Source organism: Rattus norvegicus, chromosome 3 (assembly GCF_036323735.1).
Source record: "Rattus norvegicus strain BN/NHsdMcwi chromosome 3, GRCr8, whole genome shotgun sequence".
Classification (NCBI taxonomy): Eukaryota; Metazoa; Chordata; class Mammalia; order Rodentia; family Muridae; genus Rattus; species Rattus norvegicus.
In genome coordinates, this window is record NC_086021.1 from 164328914 (window position 1) to 164351015 (window position 22102).

The 22102-nt window shown below is 47.9% G+C and overlaps 2 protein-coding genes and 1 non-coding gene across 9 annotated transcripts in view; 1 reads left to right on the forward strand and 2 right to left on the reverse strand.

Annotated features, from left to right (window-relative positions):
• Positions 1 to 12531, reverse strand: part of Pigu (phosphatidylinositol glycan anchor biosynthesis, class U) — a 96434-nt gene extending 83903 nt beyond the window's left edge. Inside the window, exon 1 of the mRNA XM_039105329.2 lies at positions 12013 to 12531. Within this exon, the coding sequence (XP_038961257.1) occupies position 12013 (1 nt within the window). The 5' untranslated portion in view covers positions 12014 to 12531. The remainder of the gene's footprint in view (positions 1 to 12012) is intronic.
• A 173-nt stretch (positions 12532 to 12704) lies between these two features.
• Tp53inp2 (tumor protein p53 inducible nuclear protein 2) lies at positions 12705 to 21357 on the forward strand. 7 transcript variants are annotated; one of them, XM_063284177.1, is made up of 5 exons: positions 13465 to 13761; positions 14292 to 14529; positions 16679 to 16853; positions 17284 to 17572; positions 17984 to 21357. In XM_063284177.1, exons 3-5 carry the CDS (start codon positions 16730 to 16732, stop codon positions 18234 to 18236), a joined length of 666 nt encoding a protein of 221 aa, XP_063140247.1. In that variant the 5' UTR covers positions 13465 to 13761; positions 14292 to 14529; positions 16679 to 16729; the 3' UTR covers positions 18237 to 21357. The 7 variants fall into 7 exon arrangements, with proteins under 7 accessions (XP_038961418.1, NP_001257876.1, XP_063140247.1 ...); XM_063284178.1 differs by having other exon boundaries at positions 14292 to 14335; XM_039105490.2 differs by lacking the exons at positions 13465 to 13761; positions 14292 to 14529 and adding an exon at positions 12705 to 13420 and having other exon boundaries at positions 17404 to 17572.
• Positions 14412 to 14510, reverse strand: Mir6334 (microRNA 6334). The gene has a single exon (NR_106708.1). It is a non-coding gene; the product is annotated as a microRNA 6334 (primary transcript).
• Positions 21358 to 22102: the final 745 nt, after the last annotated feature.

Genomic DNA, 22102 nt, shown 5'->3' on the forward strand with positions numbered 1-22102 from the left:
TTAAAAGCCCGAGTTGTTAGTCAAGGGGTCAGTTGTGTGTTCCACAGAATGCTTTGTTTTTCTTTCTGCATTTCCGTGTGCTACGTAGCAAGGCGTTCCAGATATTGTCAGAAAAGGAAGTCCAGCTCAGTGCTGAGTGAACTGTCTATCGTTAACTGTCTGTTTACTTTTTCTCTGGGAGTATCAAGCTCTGGGAGGGCAGGGACTCAGCTGACTCATCTCTGGGGACACCAGCCCAGGACCTGGGACAGTAAATATTGATTCTGAGCTTCCACTTGGCTAGCTCTAGTGATGGGAGCTTATGGTCAATGAGGGCCTGCCTAACCCTCATTCATGTACATCTTTGCCTACTCAGGTCTCCATTCAGATTCTACAGAAGGGAAATCATCAAGGAACGGCTGAGCTTTGACTCAGAAGGAAGCACACCGGCCAGGTCTGGGTGTAAACCTAACATACTGAATGCATCACTGACAGAAGTTTAAACTGGCACAGTTACATTCAAAATGGATGTGCCAATCAATTTCATATGTCTGAAGAGACACCTCTCATTCTATGTTTGTTTGAGACAGCTTTTCTTGTAGCTCATCCTGAGTTCGAACTAGTTATGCAGCTAAAGGTGACTTTGAACTTCTGATTCTTCTGCCTCCAGATCCCGAGAGCTGGGATCACAGGAATTTGTCACCAAGTCTAATTTTGCCTTTTTTTTTCTTTCCTGGAGCTGAGGACTGAACCCAAGGCCCTGCGCTTGCCAGGCAAGTGCTCTACCACTGAGGTAAATCCCCAACCCCCACCATATCCATTTTTACGAAGTGCTGGAGGTTGAACCCAGGGTTTAGTTAGTGCATGGGAGTACTCTGCCTTCTTCAGCCTGTTCTCTGACTCTATTCTAAACAGAGACAGTCCCTGTAGCATTGTTTGTGGAAACAGGGAAAACCCAAATGTTCAACAAGTGACTAAGGGAACGGTTTTCCATTATGAAACAGAGTTCATTTTTACCTTTTTTTTTTTTTCTTTTCTTTTTTTCGGAGCTGGGGACCAAACCCAGGGCCTTGCGCTTGCTAGGCAAATGCTCTACCACTGAGCTAAATCCCCAACCCCCATTTTTACCTTTTTTTGAGGGGGGAGGTCTTCTTTAATGAGGTAGAGTTTGCGTATCAACATGGTAACTTCACCTTCCTCCAGGCAGTCTAAGCAATATTAATCAGTACATCATGGAAGCTGTGTAGTTATATCTTTAATATTTTCATTTTAATGTTTATCTCTTTAGTGTACATTTATTGTGTGTATCTAGTAGTATGAACGCCACTCAGATACCTCTAGTGATGGGAGCTCAGGCGGAAGTCAGAGGACAGCTTGGAGTGCTAGTGATCTCTCTCTCCTTCCACCAGGGAATCCTCAGTCTCCCAATCCTTCCTGAGGACTGAATTCAGGTTGTCAGGTACAGCAGCAGCTACTTTTCACCTGCTGGGCCATCTCACTGGCCCTAATTTTGATTCGAGGCAAGGTCTTCATGTAGCCTAGCTTCAAACCTTGAATACTTACTGGTTGTCCTGCTGCCACTTCTCACGTGCAATGACTGCAAGCCTGAGCCACCACACCTGGATAGCCTCCATTTTTAAATGCCAATAACATTTTAAAATTGCTTCCGGGTTGGGGATTTAGCTCAGTGGTAGAGCGCTTGCCTAGCAAACGCAAGGCCCTGGGTTCGGTCCCCAGCTCCGGAAAAAAAAGAAAAAAGAAAAAAAAATTGCTCCCACTGCTTAGACATGATCGAAGATACTTACCTTAAAATAAGTATGCACGGTTGGAATGGCAACACACGGCTTTAATCTCAGCTCTTGGGAAGCAGAGGCAGGTGGATCTCTGTGAGTTTGAGGCCAGCCTCGTCTTTATCAGGAGACATTTTCTTAAAGTCAAACTATGTGGATAAATATGAATTTATGTTTAAACGGTTGGAAGTAACCTTTCTTTCCATTGGCTATCACCCTTATATGAAATAAAGCCATGCTGCTTTGCATGTTGATAATGAACAGGCTTCAAGATATAGTGTAAAATAAACTATTTAGAGAAATGTTTCTATTTGTACAAAAAAAAAAATGCCTGGGGGCCAGGCAGTGGTGATGCATGCCTCTAATCCCAGCACTTTCTAGGCAGAGGTGGGTCTACAGAACAGGACGGCCAGGTCTCCACAGGGGGAATAAAAACTGCCCTGAAAACGCAAGCCAAAGCAAAACAAAACAGCAAACAAACAAACAACACAAGTGGGGACCTGGAGATATGGCTCAGTTGGTAAAGTGCTTGCCTAGAATGCACAGAACCTCGGGTTGGATCCTCGGTACTGAAAAAAAAAAAGTGTGTGAGGTCACAGGCATCTGACCCCAGCACTCAAGAAGGGGAAACAAGATGAGAAGTTTTCTTGTTTTTTTTTTTTTTTTTAAGATTTATTTTATTTATTCCATGTATGTAAGTACACTGTTGCTGTCTTCAGACACACCTGAAGGGGACATCGGATCCCATTATGGATGGTTGTGAGCCACCATGTGGTTGCTGGAATTTGAACTCAGGACCTCTGGAAGAGCAGTCAGTGCTCTTAACCGCTGAGCCATCTCTCCAGCCCAAGATCAGAAGTTTAAGTTGTCTGTGGCTGCGTGGCTCAAGATCGGGGGCTGGAAAGATGATGCAGTAATTAAGAGTATTTATTGCCCTTGAGGAGGACCCATGTCTGGTTCTCAGCACCTACATCTGACAGCCCACAACTACCCCTAACTTCAGCTACAAGAGAATCCAATGTCCCCTGCTCACCTTGTGTGCACAGATACACACATACACAAATAAAAATCTTTAAAAAGAAAAAGAGTGACCTTGACTCTATCTTGGTTGGAATTTTCGCTTATGCTTTTTAAATTATACAATATTTTACACGATGCACGAGTGAGCTGTTGCACCATTTAAAATCTATCTTAATCAATAATATAGGATTCAGGTGGCAATGAAATGAAGCCAACTCTCCTTTAGGAAAGATTCACGCTGTCTTTGTTCCACCGGCCTTCCCAGGGGCACGGGGCTTACAGACAGGCACCTGGGTTATAATGGACATCACTCCAAGCAGTGTCTCCTATCACCTCTCACCCACTTGGCTTCCTGTTACCAGTGTTCTGGGCTGAGGACCAGAGCCAACTGATTATAGGGGTCGTATTTCCAAAGGTCCAGGAGGCTGGGGAGAGCCAGGCCAGGAAAAAAATGGGACATTTGGTCTGGCTCCTTTGTTTTCTGGTCACTTTGCCCCCTGCCCCACCTCCAGGGTATTTATCACTCTTGAGGAGGCTCTGTCTGAGGTCGTGCAGTGGAGTCACCTGAAAACCCCACTGAACTAGATGTAAAGGGAGGCAGCATGCCAGTCCTGTAACTAGTATTGTAGGAGGCTTCTACCTGGGGTGATGGTTTACTAAGGAAGATGCAACACTGGACTTTCTGCTACCAGAGAAGGAGGTATGTAGAAGCCAACAAGATTTTACTATTATTAAGTCAGACTGATAGGCAACAAGACATAGCACCTAAGATGGTGAACCCTGGAGCTAGATGGGTACAGTCACAGCCCAGGCTTGCCACTCAGCAGCTGCCAAACCTTAGATAAACCTCCTGCCTCAGTTTCCCAATCTGCTTCTACAAAGGGTTATTGCGGTGCTATGATGGGATAATTACAAGTGTTTGGGTATGTGTGGGTGTAGGTATATGAATGGCTCTGTGTGTGTGTGTGTGTGTGTGTGTGTGTGTGTGTGTGTGTGTACACATGCACACATGTGGACCTATGTATACAGGCATCGCTATGAGTGGTCCTCACTCCCTATGTAGTCACCCTTATGCTGACCTTTGGACAATATGGATCTGCTGTCTGTCCATGTATATAACTTGTCTGCTCTAGAATTTCATATAAATGCAGTTGTACAATATGTCATTTTTGTGTCTGGCTTCTACTCAGCATGTTTTGGTTTTTTTTTACTTTTTTTTTTTTTTTTTTTTTTTTTTTTGGTTTTTTTTTTCGGAGCTGGGGACCGAACCCAGGGCCTTGCGATTCCTAGGTAAGCGCTCTACCACTGAGCTAAATCCCCAGCCCCTGGTTTTTTTTTTAAACGCATCCAGATTTGTGGCGAACGTTAGAAGGGCCTTCCTTTTCCTTGCTGGGTAGGGGTCTGTTGTGCAGATACACTTCCGTTCTTTAAGCTTTATGGGCTGGATATTGAGGGCATAAAGGTTGACTGAGTTTGAACTCTGGGAGGAGATGGTTGGAAGGCACAAATTGAAGGTTGAAACCCTGTTTCCCCTCGTCCACACTTCACACTCTTCACCTGCAAACATAGGGAATCAGAGGATTTCTAAATAACTTCCTCGTGCACGTTCAGGCTTTCAGGCTTTTTTTTTTCCAAATAAAGGTTCACAGGATGGAGCCAGAGAGATGGCTCAACAATTAAGAGGGCTTTTTGCTCTTACAGAGAACCCCAGGTCCTGTCACCAATATCAGCATGGAGTTCACAACATTTATGTAAATCTTGTGAATTCCACAGGCACCAGGAGCACACACGATGCACAGATATTCAAGCAAAAACACTCACGGGCTTAAGGAAAAATTAATAAAGTCTCACAGGATAAAGGCAGCCTCTATGAATTTAAAATAGACTTAGTTCCTCTAGTGGGAAGGGGTGACACAATTCAGAGAACCAGACAAGCTGGCAGACAATAAGCAAGGTCCAGGATCGACCAGTCAATATTTGCACAGTATTCAGAACCTGCCTCCCTGGCTTTTCTCCCCGAGGCTCCCGTTGGTAGCCTCTTAGATGGAATCAAGAGAATCAGACCAGGAGGGTTCTATGGGGTAGGAGGGGTTCTGAGAGCCTCAGAAAGCAGACTGTGGGAAAAGGCTCAAGTTGGGCTCAGTAGAAACTGACGCCAAACAAGGGGAGGGGATATGGTGAGACGGACCTAGAAAACAGAATCAAGCCTCTCAAAGATAACGCTGAACACTCCCTCAACGCAAACGTTATGACTCATACCTGTAATGCCAGCACTCAGAATGCTTAGGCAGGAGGATTGCCATGAGTTCAAGGCCAGCCTCAAATGAGAACAAGCTAACAGGGACAGAGGTGATGCACACCTTTAATGCCTGCAGAGGCTAAGGCAGAGGTAGGTGGATCTCTGTGAGTTCAAGGCCAGCCTGGTCTACTTAGCAAGTTCCAGTACAACCAAGGGCTACATAGTAGAGCCTATCTTAGAAAGAAGGCCAAATAAGTAAGTATCCCAGGGTTCCACACACATCAGGCCCAGTACCTTCGATGCCACATTCAAGACTAGCTGTTTGCAGAGCAAAGTACTGAGAACAAACTAAATGTTTACCTGCAGGGGCAGAGGGAAAGGCATTAATTTACCAACACTATGCCACAGTGAAATACCACGAAGCTGTTAAAGAAGGAGGTGTTCTTTATGTAGCCCTCTATTTATAATTAGGGACTGATCTCCAAGTTACATTATTAAACTTATTTACTTTTATTATGTGCGTATGGGTGTTTTACCTGCACACTTGTCTGTGTACCACATGTGTACCTGGTGCCCACAAAGGCCAGAAGAGGGAGTTGGGTTTCCTGAAACTGGAGTTACAGCCACTATGTAGGTGTTAGGAATTGAACCCAAGTCCTCAAGAAAAGGATCCAGTGCTCTTAACCTCTTCAGCCCCAGTATTACTGAGTTTAAAGAAAAGGAAAAAGAAAAAGAAGACAAGCGAAGAAGAGAAAAGAAGGAAAGAAAAAAAAAGAAAGAAAATTCAAGGCAGACTTGGTGTGATGACACTGGATTGTAAGCCTAGCTACTTTGGAAACTGAAGAGTCTTGAAAGTCCAAGAGCAGCCAAGACGACTTACAAATCTTGTCTTTAAAAACAAAACAAAACAGAACAACAACCAAAAACTTCATGGGGCTGGAGAGATGGTTCAGTGGCCAAGAGCCCATTCTGTTCTTCCAGAGGTCCTGAGTTCAGTTCTCACCATCCACAACAGGTGGTTTACAACGGCCTATAGTCTAGCTCCAAGGGATCCAACAGGCCTCCGTGGACACTAGGCATGCATGTGGCATAAATAGACAGACACACTTACAAATACAAATAAACCTTAAACAGAAGCATCAAAATGTATGGGCAGTACATTAACACGTGTTTCTTTTTTGTTTTTGTTTGTTTGTTTTGGGTTTTTTGTTTGTTTGTTTTTTGAGAAAGGGTTTCTTTATGTAGTTCTGGCTGTCCTGGAACTCCCTCTGTAGACCAGGCTAGCCTCAAACTCAAGAGATCCACCAGCCTATGCCTTCAAGTGCTGGGATTAAAGGTGTGCATGTTTGCTGATGCAGAGGACAGTCTGCCAGGTCACACAAAAGGCTGGCAAAGGCAGTCTCCTCAGACAAGGGGGGGTACACTGTAAAGTTCTGGTGGCAGGGGTGAGAAAGAATCCTGCCCCTTTTGTTCTTTGAGAGTTTGAATCACGGGGTAGCCTATTTATTTATTTAGAGGCAGGCGTCTCATAAAGCAAAGTCTGTGCTCAAATACACCATGTGGGTGGCCGAGGATGACCTTAAATTACTGGTCCTTCTGCCAGATCCCTCTCCCAAATGCTGGAAATACAGGTGTGCGTGCCACCACAGGGGCCTCAAAACCCTTTCCTGTTCAACTTAGATATGTCTAAATGTAAAGATCACACACACACGCACACACACACACACACACACACACACACACACACACACACACACCACACACACACACCTTGTTGCCTGACACTCAATTTTTCCTGCCTTCTAAGTATTGGCTTTTAGGGGTTGGGAGACAGGTTCTTGTGTAACCCAGAATGCAAACATTCTACTACTGTGCTACATTCCAAACCCAGTGTGGCAATGGAGAAGCCAGCCTAGGCTAGAGAGAGAGAGAGAGAGACCCTGTCCTAAAGGAAAAAACGAGGGTGCCTGGTGGTAGGGGTGGCAGAGGCCTTTAATCTCAGTTCTTGGGAGGCTGAGGCAGGCAAATCTCTTGAGTTGGAGGACAGTCTGGTCTACAGAGTGAGTTTGAGGATGGCCAGGGCCACACAGGAAAACCTTATTCCTAAAAACCAAGAAATGAAAAAGGGGGAGGGGCTATAAAGATGGCTCAGTGGGTGTGGTGGTTTGACTGAGCATAGGCCCTGTAGGCTCATATATTTGAATACTTGGTCCCCAGTCGGTAGAACTGTTTGGGAGGGATTAGGGGGTGTGGCCTTGTCAGAGTACTGGGAATGGGCTTTAACGCCAGTGCTACTGCTCTCACTTAGCTCTTTCTGCTTGGTGCTGAGGTGTGAGCTCTCAGCTTCGGCTCCAGCACCATGCCTGCCTTCCTGCTGCCATGCTCCCGCCATGGTGGTCAAGGACCCCAATTCTCTGAAAGCCTTCCATCTGTAAGTTGTCTTGGTCATGGTGCTTTATCACAGCAATAGACAAAAAGGTGGTTTTCATACTCAGATCTGGCAACCCTGAGTTCAATCCCTGAAACCCATTTAAAAGTGGAAGGACATGGGACTGGACGGATGGCTCAGTGGTTAAGAGCACCAACTGCTCTTCCAGAGGTCCTGAGTTCAAATCCCAGCAACCACATGATGGCTCACAACCATCTGTAATGAAATCTGATGCCCTTTTCTGGTGTGTCTGAAGACAGTGTACTTATATAATAAATAAATAACTCTTAAACAAAAAAGTGGAAGGAGAGAACACCACAACCCTGTCTCTGAGCCTCCATTATTGTGGCACAGATGCCCCTCATAAATAAATATAAACACATTAATGTTCTAGGTCTCTTCCTAAAGGAGAAGCAGTTACTGCTCAGAGCTGACACGAATAAGGGCCTGAGTGACTGTGTTTAGAAATATATTTTCTCCCTTTCAGTCTTAGTTTCTTCAACAGTAAAATAGAATATATTTGCCAGGTTCATGGAGTAGGCCTGTAATCTCAGCAGCCTGATAAGTTGAGGCAGGAGGATTGTACCCTGAGGGCATGCCTAGGCTAGAGAGTGAGTCCGAGGCCCACCTGGGCAACTGTGGAAGACACTGAAAAAGATAAAAGGAGGGGTTGGGGATTTAGCTCAGCGGTAGAGCGCTTGCCTAACGAGCGCAAGGCCCTGGGTTCAGTCCCCAGCTCCGAAAAAAAAGAAAAAAGAAAAAAAAAAGATAAAAGGAAAAGAGAGGACATGGCTCACTGATAAAGTGTCTGCCTAGCATGCAGGAGGCCCTGGGTTCAATTCCCCATTTTGCCAAAAAGTAAATTAAAAAGAATCTACATGTGAGTGTTTCTTTGTTTTGTCTCAGTGACTATCTTAAAGCAAGGATTAGGGGTAAAGAGAGGTAGGGAGTGTCCACCATGCTCTCATCACAGACGGGCTCAGACCTGCTGTGCACATCTAAGGTCCCATGAGGGGCACACCCAGGTTGACCCTTTAGAGGCCCCAATCCAGTTCAGAGTCCTCAGGGCATGGTAAGTGCAAACTTAAGGCCTATACACGAACAAGGGTGGCCTCTTGACCTCCAATCCTAGTGCCCATAAAGTTGGGCCGGTGCTCCTACTCAGGAATGAGTACGGATGAGTTAGACGGGCATGGGCAGCTGCTAGTCAAGGGTGTGTACTCATCTACACATTCGCGTATATGTGTTCACAGATATCTTCACATACATCCATGTATGTTCAAGTACATCTATGTATTGACTGATTGGATATGAAATTTCCTGGAAGGATCCTAGCATGATGAAAATTTCTTTTGAGATCTATTTTACAAGTACAGGTGTTTTGTCTGCACATATGCCTGCATGCATGTCTGATGCCAATGGAGGTCAGGACGGGACATCGTATACCCCGAAGCTGGAGTTACAAATGTTTGAGTCATTGAGTGGGTGATGAGAGTCCTTGAAAGAGGACTTGGGTCATCTGAAAGAGGAACAAGTGCTTTCAACCAATGAGCCATCTCTTTAGATTTTTTTTTTAAAAGATTTATTATAAGTGCACCATAGTTGTCTCCAGACACACTGGAAGAGGGCATCAGATCCCATTACAGATGGTTGTGAGTCACCATATGGTTGCTGGGATTTGAACTCAGGACCTCTGGAAGAGCAGTCAGTGCTCTTAACAGCTGAGCCATCTCTCCACCCCCCATTTTTTTTTCTTTTTTTCGGAGCTGGGGACCGAACCCAGGGCCTTGTGCTTGCTAGGCAAGCGCTCTACCACTGAGCTAAATCCCCAGCCCCCAGCCCCCATTTTTTGGTTGTGAGCCTAGCCTTTAACGGCTGAGCCATCTCTCCAGCCCCCAGCCCCCATTTTTTAAAGAACTATTTATTTTATATATGTGAGAACACTGTCGCTATCTTCAGACACACCAGAAGAGGGCATTGGATCCCATTGAAGATGTTGTGAGCTACATGGGTGGTTGGGAATTGAACTCAGGACCTCTGGAAAAGCAGTCAGTGTACTCTTAACCACTGAGCCATTTCTCCACTCCCATTTTCAGCTCCCTTTGATTTGCATGTTTATTTTGGCAGTACTGGGGGTTAAAGCTAGGGCATCATGCATTGTGGCTTCCGTTCTACCATTAAAGCCCGAGCCCCAGCCCCCTTTCGATAGTTGCCAGACCCAGGCTAGAGTCCCAAGTAGACTGGAATTTGGCTTAACAATTTGAACACTGGGTACAGCCAATATTGGGAACAGAATCCAGATCAATTAGGGTACCAGAGGGTATGCCAAGAGCCCATTTCTCTAGATTTTGGGAACCAGAACTTTGTGCTCCTACCAAGATAGAGGGTCCATGGGGAGACTCCTATGCCAGATACTTTCTGTGGGCTTCAGACTACAATAACTAAGCCTTTGATTAAAATCCCCTATATCAAATATGACATACAGCATGATTGGCGTATCAGTCATTCACTTGCTCAGACACACATGCACATGGGAACCAATACTTGTTATCTTTAAAAATATTTTAAGATTTTTATGTAGATGTATGTTTTATCTGCATGTATGCTGTATGTTTTACCTGCATGCATGTTGTATGTTTTACCTGCATGCATATTGTATGCTTATCTCATTGACAATGCTCAAGGAGGCCCAAAAGGGCGTTAAATCCCCTAGACCTTGAGTTATATACTTGTTAGCTGCTATGTAGGTGCTGGGAATCAAGCCCTGGTCCTCTGGAAGAGCATCCAATGCTCTTAGCTACCGAGTCATCTCTCTAGCCCTATTTCCTATTAATAGGGCTGGCTGGAGAGGTTGCTCAGTGGTTAAGAGTGCTTTCAGATTTTTTCAAAAAATGTTTTAAATGAGGTGTATAAAGTATTTTTAGTTATTTTTATGTGTATTGATGTTTTGCTTGCATGTATGCATGGATGTGCACTACATGCCTGCCTGGTATCCAGAGAGGTCAGAAAAAAAGTCATCAGATCTTGGAACTCGAGTTAAATGGTTGTAGGCTGCCACATGGACGCTGGGAGACGAACCTGGGTCACCTGGAAGACTAGTCGGTGCGCTTAACTGCTGAGCCAGCTCTCCGATTTTTAAAAATTTATTGAATGTGTCTGGGTGATTTGTCTGCATGTCTGTCTGCATACTAGTTGAGGGCATTGGATCCCATTTTAGACAGTTATGAGGCACCATGTGGTTGCTGGGAATTGAACTCAGGGCCCCTGGAAGAACAGTCGGTGCTCTTAGCCACTGAGCTCTTTCTCCAGTCCATCCAGTCAGACTTTTTTTTCCTTTTTTCTTTTTTTTTTCTTTTTTTCGGAGCTGGGGACCGAACCCAGGGCCTTGCGCTTGCTAGGCAAGCGCTCTACCACTGAGCTAAATCCCCAACCCCCCAGTCAGACTTTTTTAACTGGGTCTGAGTGTGCTAGCACGCCTTTAATCCCAATGCCTGGGAGGCAGAGGCAAGTGATTATCTGTGAGACCAGGTTAGTCTGATGTACATAGCAAGTTCCAGGCTAGGCAGAGTTATGTAGTGAAACTCTGACTCAATGTCAATGTGTGTCTGACACACACACACACACACACACACACACACACACTCTCTCTCTCTCTCTCTCTCATAGACCATGTGTGCTCTAACTCGAAATGTAGCCCAGGCTATCCCAGACACTGGGTAGATAGGACTACGAGTGTAAGCAACACACTCAGACACTTCCATTTGTTGAAAAAACAATTGAGACCGTCCATCAAAGTCATCACTGTCTAGTCGAATTTTGAAGACAGGGAGGAATGTTAGGAAGGCTCAGAGAAGGCAATCTAGACAGAGGAGAGAGTTTTGAAAAGACAAAGATTTACTAGCACAGGGTACACAGAGAAGAAAGGAGGAGCTGCTGTTGAGAACCGGGTCTGGGTTGTGAAGAACCATCGGTGTTGTTGGGGTTGTGGGGCTTTGTGAGAATGTAAGGTTTTAGAGGAAACAGGCGGTATGACAGGAGGGACACATTAGTGATTAGTTTGTCAGCAAGGAGGTCAAGGGAGGGTATGAGATTAGCAGGAAGTGGCTGTGCTAGGCAGAGGCTCGGGCTTGCACAAATGAGGACACACTGGAAACCCTAGTGTGAGGAACACAGTGCTAATCGTCTCCCCCCAAGCCTCTGGGTATTATTTCCTGGCTGTCTCCTCTGCCTGGCAGGCTTCAGTCCTCCCTTATAGCTTTCTGACCAGGCTGGGGCAGGGTTCTTGAAATCACCAGAGCATGGAGCTCTGAACTAGCTCCTGTTGGCCAGATGGGCAACTCTCAGAGCTTCATCTCCCAACTCTGTTCTAAAGACCCAGATGCTCTAGCAGTGGAAATCCCCTAAGGATTTCACGGGCCATTGCAAGAGCTCAAGCCTGGAGCATGAACTTGGCAGAGTCTTGAGGATGAAGGGTCTGGAAAACCCTGTCAGCTCTAAGTTTGGACACCTATGGCAGCATGTCAGGTAAACTAAGGCCCAGAATAGTAAGGACTTACTTGAAATCACATCGTTGAGACACAGGACTGGAAGCCAGGTTTCCCTGCAGACATTAGAATCCTGGAATTCAGTCCCTCTGGTGCAGGTAGTGATCAGTCAAGGCTAGTTGGTGCCTGTAAGTTAACTCCTGTTAAAACTCCTGGCTCTGCTGTTGACTATTGCTTAATTACCTCGGGAAGTTACTTAGAACCTCCTAGTCTGTTTCTTTAACTATAAAAGGAGGATAATGCCCACCTTTTGGGTTTATTGTGAAGATTAAAAAGCAGCACAGTGCTTGGCATATGTTAAGTATTCAAAGTCAGCTGGCAGTCTGGAAGAAGCAATAGTAATTGCCCCTTCTTTCCCTCCCCTCTCTTGGGGTTCCCTGTTGCTCAAGCTGCCTTTCAACTCTTGAACCTATTTCTACCTACCAAGTGCTGAAATTAAAGGCAGGTACATGTAATCTCAGTTTTTCCACATGTAAATCAGGACTTAACAATCCCTGTCCTGTCTGTCACTCCTCCCTCTGTCCTGTTCCGGTAGCAAATAAGGACTAAATAAGGTATGTAAACGTTCTAGGCTGAGCTGTCTCCAGGTCAATGTTTATTCAGCTTAGAGCAATTTCTTTCCAAGTCCCACGCTGGCCAGATTTCCCGTCAGCCCTACCAGTTCCCTAACTCGCAGGTGCTTCTTTGTAACCGCGGAACCGGCAAGGTCTGCTCAAACCCACCGGGGGAAAAAAAAAAAAAAAAAAAGGAGAGCGTGGGGGAAAACAAAACGTGTAGGGGTAAGACAGAGGAGGGAGAGCAGACAAGGACGACAGTGTGGAGAAGTGGGGTAAAGAACAAGGGGGACGGGGGCGGGGGGGAAGGGACTTACAGATGGAGCGCGGCGGGGGTGAGTGGGGTGGGTGTCCTGTACCTAAGATGAAGGCTAAGGATGTGCGGAGCGCTGGGACAAGTGAGGGAGCAGGGATATGTGCGGAAAAAGCGGCGAGGTGGGATTCTTGAGGAAGAATTGGGGGGTCGCTTTCAGTGTGAGGTCTGTGAGTGACTGGGGGCAGGGAATTCGGGCCGTCACCTCCACTCAGACAGAGGCTGGGAGCGCAGCTCCCGGGATGCAGCCACCCGCTGGCAAGCCGCGGAGGGGCGGGGAAAGAGCATTCGACGCCTGCGATTGGCCGCCGCTCCGACGGCCGCTGACGCGAGCGGGCGGGCCCCTTTGTGACGTCACAATCAGCTGTTGAAGCGTTCGGATTTGTGCCCTGAGCCCCGGCTGCAGCGGCCGCAGCAGCTCCGGGCGTCCGTTCGCGAGCCCCGCCGTCTCTCGGCCTGTCCCCGGTATGCAGCTCCGGTTGTGAGCACCGGCGACCCGGGGACGCCCGGCCGCACAACTACCTCAGCGCAGCGGTTGCTGCAGCGGCCCCAGGTGAGTCCCGACCTCGGGGTTGGGGGCTCCGGGCACCCCCAGGACACGCCCTGCGCCCCCCTCTCCCGTTCTTTGTCTGTCTCCGCCGGCGGCAGCCGGAGCTGCGTTCTTGGCTCCCTATTGGTTGCCCTAAGCCGGTAGGCCATGACGTCGCGTTATTTGCATATGACATTGAGACGTCACCAAGGCCAGCCCCGCCTTCCAGGCTTGCTTGGGTGCTTGTCCTCTGGTGACCCGGTGGGCGCTATGTTGTGCCCGGCCGGTCGAGGGTTGAGAGACGCTGAAAGGCAAGCGAGACCCGAGGGCACTCGGCGGTTCCCCGAGCTAATCTAGGGACTGAGGTCAGGCATCTCATCTGCTTTTTCCTTGCGACCTGAAGAAGGGTCAGATGGCAAAACTCGATTTAAGTCGAGAGGGTGGAAGGTAGATGAAGGAAGCTTCAGACTCCAGGTCCTGGAGACAGCACCAGATGGTAGCGGATCCCCTCAGTCTTCAGGCTCCGCCCCCTAACATAATAACATTCTTCTAATCCCTGGCATGTGTGCAGAGACTTAGTTGATGTCATTTTCAGCCTACAAATATTGAGGGTCTTAACGCCCACTTCACGGAGGGGGAAACAGACTCAGAGAGACGTAGTTTATTAGAGATCTCAGCCAATTACAATCACACCCAATAAGCGACAGATCCCTTAGCTGAAGTACAAGGTACAAGCTATATATCCATCTACTGAGGACCCTATCTTGGGTTCAGCACCAACCCAATTTGATGGGTGTTTCAGTCTTCTTCCTGATCGTGGTCATTTTCCCAGGGGGTCTCTGAAAATTGGGTCCCTTACAAGGCCCCGACCTCCTCTGCCTTCTTTCTACCTCAGAACCCAGTTAATTGCTGTCTCCCAGCTGTTTTGACCACAGAAAGGTGAGTCACTAGTTGCCTGCCTCCAGGTGTCTCCAGGGCAGATGTTGTTGAGAGCGAGTTGGGAGTTCCCTCTATTGGCTTCCCATCAGATCCCAAGCCGGCAGCTGGGAGAGCCTGGCACTAGTGATTACAGTGCTTAGGCTGTTTCCCGAGTCTGCTTCCAGGGTGACAGAAGGATGTTTCTTACTTTCCAAGTAAGTAGATCTGGAGTCCTTCCCAGGTTGGGGGTCGCTCAAGAATGGCCTGGGCTGGGATTGGCTTTGGCCTCAAGTGCTATTCTGGGCACAGCTGCTGTAGGATTAAGGGAATGGTTCTTCCTGGAGCAGAGCCAGGAATCTGAGAACCAGGAAGCCAGGAGGCTCTCCTAGTGGTCAGAGGAGGAGGGGGCAGTTGTAGCTGGCTGACTGGCTGTCACTAACTTTTGTATGATCTCCACCAGGCAGCTTCTCACTCAACATTTTCAACAGTTGAAAAGGCTCCTGTCAGGGTCTGGCACGCAGTGTGAACCATGGGAAATGCGTGCTAAAGTTTGATGCCAGGATTTCTACGTTGTTCAGTGGATAGGCACAAGGGTGCTGGCTGGACCAGGGCATGTGTCTGCTCTCCCTGTTTGCATCATTCTTGGATATTATCTGTTGAGGTTTTTCTGATTATATGCATTCTGCATTGTCACACCACCATTAAGCTATAGCTTTATTGGGTAGATGAATGTTCCTAGAACAGGAAATTTCTTGTCTTAGTCCAGGGAAGGATTGGGTCTTGGTCCAACACTTGAGTTTATCCTCAAGGGCTCCTCGCATCTGACAGCTTCCTTCTTCCACTATCTCTCTCTGGCATGTTGTCTCACTAGCCAATATTCTGTCTCTTGGCCAGGGATGCTGACTTTGAACAAGAATCTAGGAAAAGGGGGGTGGGGTTAGAGTTGTGGGGAGGACCTGTGGGCATAGGTCCCCCTCATCTGAGGGTTGCCCAATCTCATTGGGAGATTGTAGCAAGAACTGTGAGGTTTCTGTTAGGGAGCACCTTTCAAACCCCACTAATTATTCTTGGTCTATGAAAGGCTGCTGCTTAGAAAACCTTGCTGAAGTCCAAGATTTTTTTTTCCTAGAAAAATTACACGTAGCCACAGGCCTATTTATTAAGTTAAAAAAGCCTATTCTAGGGGTTGGGGATTTAGCTCAGTGGTAGAGCGCTTGCCTAGCAAGCGCAAGGCCCTGGGTTTGGTCTCCAGCTCAAAAAAAAAAAAAAAAAAAAAAAAAAAAAAAGAAAAGAAAAAAGAAAAAAAGAAAAAAAAGGCCTAATCTAGACAGTAGTGGACTGTAGTGAGTATGGGTGCCACTAACTATGTAGATTGAAATACTACCTGTGCACTTTACTAGCTGTGAGACTAGGTAGTGAACTTAACCTCTCTGGGCCTTGTTTTATTTTTCTCTTTACCAGAAAAAATATTCTCTCTCCCTCCCGCTCCTTTTCAGTCCCTTTGACGGATCTCATGTAGCCAGAGGCTGTTTAGTGTTTTAGGTAGGGTCCCATGTAGTTCAGACTGGCCTTAAAGTCACTAGGTAGCCTAACCAGGACTTGGACTCCTGATCCCCCTGCCTCCACCTTCTAAGGGCTAGGATGACAGACGTGGGGTCATCATGTCTTTGAACTCTTGTCCTCTTGCCTCTACCTCCCAAGTACTGAGATTCCAGGTTTGTCCCTTCATCCACTGTGAGGACAAATAGATGAAGTTAGTGTAGTGTATGTTACTGACACAGGAATGTTAGTAAGGATGATGATGATAGTAAGGATATGTTTTTCCCTTAGTGGAAAATTCCTATTTACTCTTCAAAGCCCAGGTTGGCTGTGTCTTCCTCTAGAGACCTACCCTGGCAAAGCCTGGTCATATATATCACTTCTTCCATATCCCCAAAGCACCCTGCCATAACACCAAGTTTATTAGCTTATTGAATGTTTACTGTGTGCTCAAGGCACTGCTCTAAACATGTCATTAAGTGTTTGGCTCATTTAACTCTTTTTTTTTTTTGGTTCTTTTTTTCGGAGCTGGGGACCGAACCCAGGGCCTTGCGCTTCCTAGGTAAGCGCTCTACCACTGAGCTAAATCCCCAGCCCCCATTTAACTCTTATTAGGGTATTACTGTTGTCATTTGACAGATGAGAAGGAAAGACCCAACACTTTCCTAAATGCAAACAGGAACACCTACTGGGTGCAGAAAAGCACACACCATAAGCTTCTCTATTGTCACTGCTGTGGTAGCTAGGGGCTTAGCCCTGTCTTCAGCTACCAAGTGAAGGGCTGACTTTAGTTTGTGGTCCTTAACGTCTTTCTATGCTTCCTAGGTCTTTGAACTGCCATAGGGCGCCCCCTTGAGGTTGCTTCACCCGCTGACCATGTTCCAGCGCTTCACCAGCCTTTTCTTTAGCACCCCCGCACCTCCTGAAGACTCCAACTGTCCGGGGGCCTTTGTCTCTGAGGAGGATGAAGTGGACGGCTGGCTCATCATTGACCTACAGGGTGAGGCTCGAGTCAGGAGCCAGCATTCTGATTTCCTAGTCCATGAAACATAATGAGGACAGGAGGCTTTGCAATATGGAAGGGGAAGGGGACTATTTGGAAGTTGGACTCCCCCTAGGCCTGCTGGGCAAAGTAAAGTTGAAGCACTGAGCCCAGAGGTGAGGTAACGTAGACCCTTCTCTTGAAAGCCCTGTCCCCTGGCATTTGTTGGGTCATACACACCTGGGATCCCTAGGGCAGCGGGCTAAGGATCCTGGCCCTTCAGGTGCTCTCGGGGCACGATGGATAGAGCTGCAGGTCTGACTAACGATGCCCTTTCTCTCCCCATCCCCTGTGTCCGGTGTGTGTGTGTGTGTGTGTGTCCACCCCCCGCCCCCGCCCCCTGCTGCTCCTTGCCCTTCGCATGGCTTCCCATTCCCAAACCCTATAGACAGCTATACAGCTCCACCCGACCCCAGGGCCTCTCCTGCTCCTGCAGGCCGCCCCCCACCCGCGCCCTCCTTGATGGACGAGAGCTGGTTTGTTACCCCTCCCGCCTGTTTTACTGCAGAGGGGCCCGGCCTTGGGCCTGCCCGCCTCCAGAGCAATCCCCTGGAGGACCTCCTCATTGAGCATCCCAGCATGTCCGTTTATGTCACCGGCAGCACCATAGTGCTGGAGTCTGGGCCACCTTCCCCTCACCCTGAAGCTGCCTTGCCTGATCAGGACCTCAGCGATGGGTGAGTGGGTTGAGGATGGAGACTAGAGGCTAGGAGTCTTGCCTCCAGGGGGCGTGTCCTTGGGATGAAGGGCGTGTCAGGTGGGTTGCTACCAAGGCTCACAGATGAAATGAGGCGTGGTCTTGTGGCTAAAGGTGGGGATTGGGAGAGTCCTGGCTCAGAGGATTGGGAGGGACCAGCCTGAATTGCCAACCGAATCAGAGTAGGGCTTGTGTTGATTGGGGCTCAGAGCCTTTTCCCTATTCTGTCTAATTGCCTACTCCAGGTACTTAATCAAGCCTCTAACCGTGATTAAGGGAAGAGTTTGTACCCCTCAGTTAGGACATCATGTGACCTGACCCGCAGAGACTGTGTGGGATGGCCAACCCCTACCTCTCCCCCCTCTGATAGAGTTGTACTCTGTCCCCGCAGAGAGCTGGCGCCTGCCCGCCGGGAGCCTAGGGCCCTGCACCACGCAGCTGCCCCTATGCCGGCTCGAGCTGTGCTGCTGGAGAAGGCTGGCCAGGTGCGGAGGCTGCAGAGAGCCCGACAGCGCGCCGAGCGCCACACACTGAGTGCTAAAGTGTTGCAACGGCAGAATCGCGCCCGGGAGAGCCGTTCGCGCCGGCCCAAGCACCAGGGCAGCTTCATTTACCAGCCGTGCCAGCGCCAGTTCAACTACTGAGCGCCCCCGCTGCACCGCGAATCCCTCGTCGTCTCTTGGTCCCTTCTGCCTCCTCTGTAGCAGCCAGTGTGCTGCTCAAGGGGTATTCAGGGTCCGCCCGCCTCCATCCGGATACCACAACCTCCCTCCTTCCTAAGTTTTGAGGTGGGATGATGGCCCTCTACTTCCCTGTTTCTGATCTAACTCACCTATTAACCTCTCTCATCCTCGTCCTCCCTCCCCAAGTGTCTGACTCACACTCCCCACGCCTCGTCTCCCATGCTTCCTTTTCAGACCCCTATTTCTGTCTCTCGCTCCTTCACTTTTTCCCTCTTAGCCCACCGGATTTCTAAGAGCCTCTCACACCCTGACCTGGCGCATTCTCCACTTTCAGCTCCTACTTTCCAAGACTTACTCTTCTCTGTTTGGGATCGCTCCCACTCCTGTTCCTTTTTTTTTTTTCATTCCTGGCAATTCCCTCCCAATCCTGCAGGTACAGCCTGCCAGGCCTGGGCCATTGTCCTTACCCTGCAGTCAGGGATCAGGCACGGTTTTGATTTCAGCTTTCCCCTTTTCTCTGCCCTGGGGGCTGGGCTCCTTCTTGCTGCTTAGGCCTAGAAAGTTTAAGTATGTGGAAGAGGACGGTGAGTTGTAAGTTAGATAAGGTGAAGGGAATGGAGGGAAAAAAGCAGCCTATTGGGAGACTCAGGCAGGGGCAGATGGGTTGAGAAGCAGAAGGGAGCAGGGCATCTTGAGAGCTGGCATTGTGCTTGGTCAGAGGAGCTAAGCCCTGGTCTTAGGCCTGAGCCTGGAGTCTGCCCCCATTTCCTTTTCCTATAATCCTGCCTTCCAGGTTTTTTTCCTGAAGTCTGTCCCTCTTCAGGAGTAACCCCTACCCATCCCCACCCCTGTGAGTCTGGAGTCCGAAGGGCTTGTACCTTGTCACCTTACCTTGACATGCCACCCCAGGAGTAGAAGCTGGGTAAGGCCCCAATATCCTGGCCATCTCTGTTCATATGCCCAAGGTGCTAGAATTAGCTTAGGAGAGATGCAGGCCAGAGGGTTTGCAGGCAGGGAGAAGGACACCTTACCCCAAGGCAAGAATGCAGAGAGGCATGATGCTAAGGAGGAATTAATGATGCTAAGGAGGGATTATGGGGTAAAGCCGTCCCCAGACTGACAGTCCCCTGCCTTCATCTTGCCTCTGGCCTTATATTTCATACTCTGTTCAATATGGCTGGGGAATAAACACTCCTGGGTAGAGGAGGTCAGGAGCCTCAGTGTCCAGATTCCCAAATTTTTCTTACAGAGATTCAGGGCCTTCAAGAGTCTTCTTAATGTTCTCCCACAGGGCTCTTTCTTTGAGTGCCCTATGATCCCTCTTCCCTTTCTAGTTAAATATCAGGAGTAAGGAATTTCTTGGTTAGGACACAGGGATGGGGTAGCCAGCTTCTCCCTTCTTGTGGTGGGGCTCAGACACCAGCAACAGCCTCTTGGGATGCCCCAAGTTGTCTCCAGTTCTTTCTAGCTGTCCTTTTTTAAGTGTGTGCTCTTCCTTCCTTAAAACCCCTAGATTTCCTGTTACATACTAACACAGGTCTTCCCTTTCACTCCAACCCCAGGTTTCAGGCCTCAGAGCCATGCTGGGGTTGGAGAAAACTGCATTCCTATGAGGGTAAAAAGTAGCTGCCCTCTCTGACCCTTTCTTGCTAGGCTTCATGCGGGATGGGAGAGGGTATCCCCAGGATGGGGACAGAGGAAGCCTGGCTAGGGCCTTCTAGCCCAATAAGCCAAACAGGAACTATAAGCAGATCAAAATCCTACACTAGCTTATTAGGGCCCTGTTAGTTGAAAACCTTGTTGCTGTCCCAAGTTCTTCAGTTACAACCGAGTACACTTACTCTTCCAACTGTCCTAAGGGTCACTACCCAGCCAGCTTTGGATCTTCAGCACTTTTAAAAGCTGAAACTCCCTCTTGCCCTTCTTGTCTATTCCTCACTGCCAGTTGGGGCCTAGGCTCAGTCCTGGGCAAATGCCCATGATCCTGCTGCTGTGGGAAGTTTGATAGGGCATTTGGCTCAAATTTCAAAAGGCCTCGCTCCTGACCTGATTTCTCGAAGCTCCAGTAGTTCTAGACCCCTCCAATCTCTCATCTGACTGGTTGCAAGGCTTATTTTTCTTTTGTACTTTCCTATAGAGCATTTCTGTAGCATTTGAGTGTGGCGATATTTTTGTTGTGTGTAGATTTCTAAGAACCAACACTACTCAGTCTCCTGCTAGTCTGACTCCTGAAGCATCAGACCTCGTCATACGGTATTGACTGTGTATGTGCCTTTCACCTTGAGCATGCTTCAGGATTTTTTTTCTTAAACCACAGAACTTGAATACACAAGGGAACCAGAATTCACAAAGTCCTATGCAACCCTAGACAGGAGGAGGTTAGAGAGTCTGTCTTGATTGGTGATTTCAGAGACCCTAGAGAAATTTGTACCAGTTTGTATTAATGTCAGTACTACCAGCACTTTGCCAAAACTAAGGATGTCAGAGGGACCTGTTTCTAGAGTGAGTCCCAATTACATCAAAGGGCAACTTACAGCTTTCTCCAGTAAGTCTGAGTGGTTCTCTTGAGCTGGTGTCACTTTCTAACCTTTGCCAGTCTAGCCCAGCAGGGCCCTGTGTGTGTGAGTGCAGTTTGGTGCTGTTTTGGAGTATGCCTGCTCCCCAGCCTGGAACCCTCTCAGCAACTTGCTGGGACCTATAATGTCTTAGGTGCAACAAGGACCCTACCAGAGCTCCTGGGTGGCTTTCAAGATCCACGTAGCTTTGTGTGAGGGGACTGAATGCAGACAAACCACAGCCTGCTTCAAATACCTTCTTTCCCTACCACCTAGTTCCAAATGGAACCAACAAGTTGAGTGCATCTCTGTTGGGTGTTTTGTGTTGAGACTGGCTGAAGTGAAAACTCTTTGACTGACCATGTTGTGATGTGTCGACAGACTCAAGGACACAACCACCTCGACCTGGTCATGTGGCATGCCTGTGTATGTGTGTAACAGGATTCTGAATGTTAGGTTGTAATGCTATTCCTGTATGGGAGAAAAAAATAATATAAACAAATAAAAATCTATTTAAAGCACATTAAGCTTTCTGCCTCGCCTGAGCTGAAGTTTGAGAAACACTACAGTTTCAAGTACAGTCAGGGTGGAGGGCATTATCAGTAGGCTAGGCTTTGCTCTCATTTGTCATACAAGAAAGGAAGAGAACAAAGAGTTTGCTAGAAGAGGACAGTATATGGTCTGACTCATAAAATATTTCTAGGAGATCCTTGTAAGACACATAGATGAAGACACCTGGGTACAGAAATGAGAATGAGCACAGCAGACACTGGTCTACTCTTTTGGTCCCAAGCACTGGGTTATGCCAAGGTCAAAGAGCTATCTAGTCAACTGTGTGGAACTGTGCTAAGGCAATCTTGCTCATCAGTGCATCTCCCAACGGAGCAGCACAGGCATCAGGTGGGGGAAGTTGCTGACAGCCTCTTATCTCTAAAAACCCTGGGTGCTTTTGTTGGAAGGCTGGTTCTACTTTCTGAGACAAGCAAGCTCTCTATGTAGCTGTGGATGACCTTGAACTGGTAATTCTTATGCCTCTACATCCCAAGCACTATGGTTACAAGTGTATACCACCATACTTGGTGACTATTTTCAGACAAATGACATTATTAGTGCGCACACCCCACTCCAGTATGTTGCTAAACAGAAATGGTTTGTTCAAAGCCAAGAATGAGTTGAATGAGCAAGTAGGTGCATTTTCCTCAGCTTGCTGGGTGGGCATTTCAGGTGGGATGTGTCTGAGTTACAGCGAAAGCTCTGTTTACTCATCTGTGA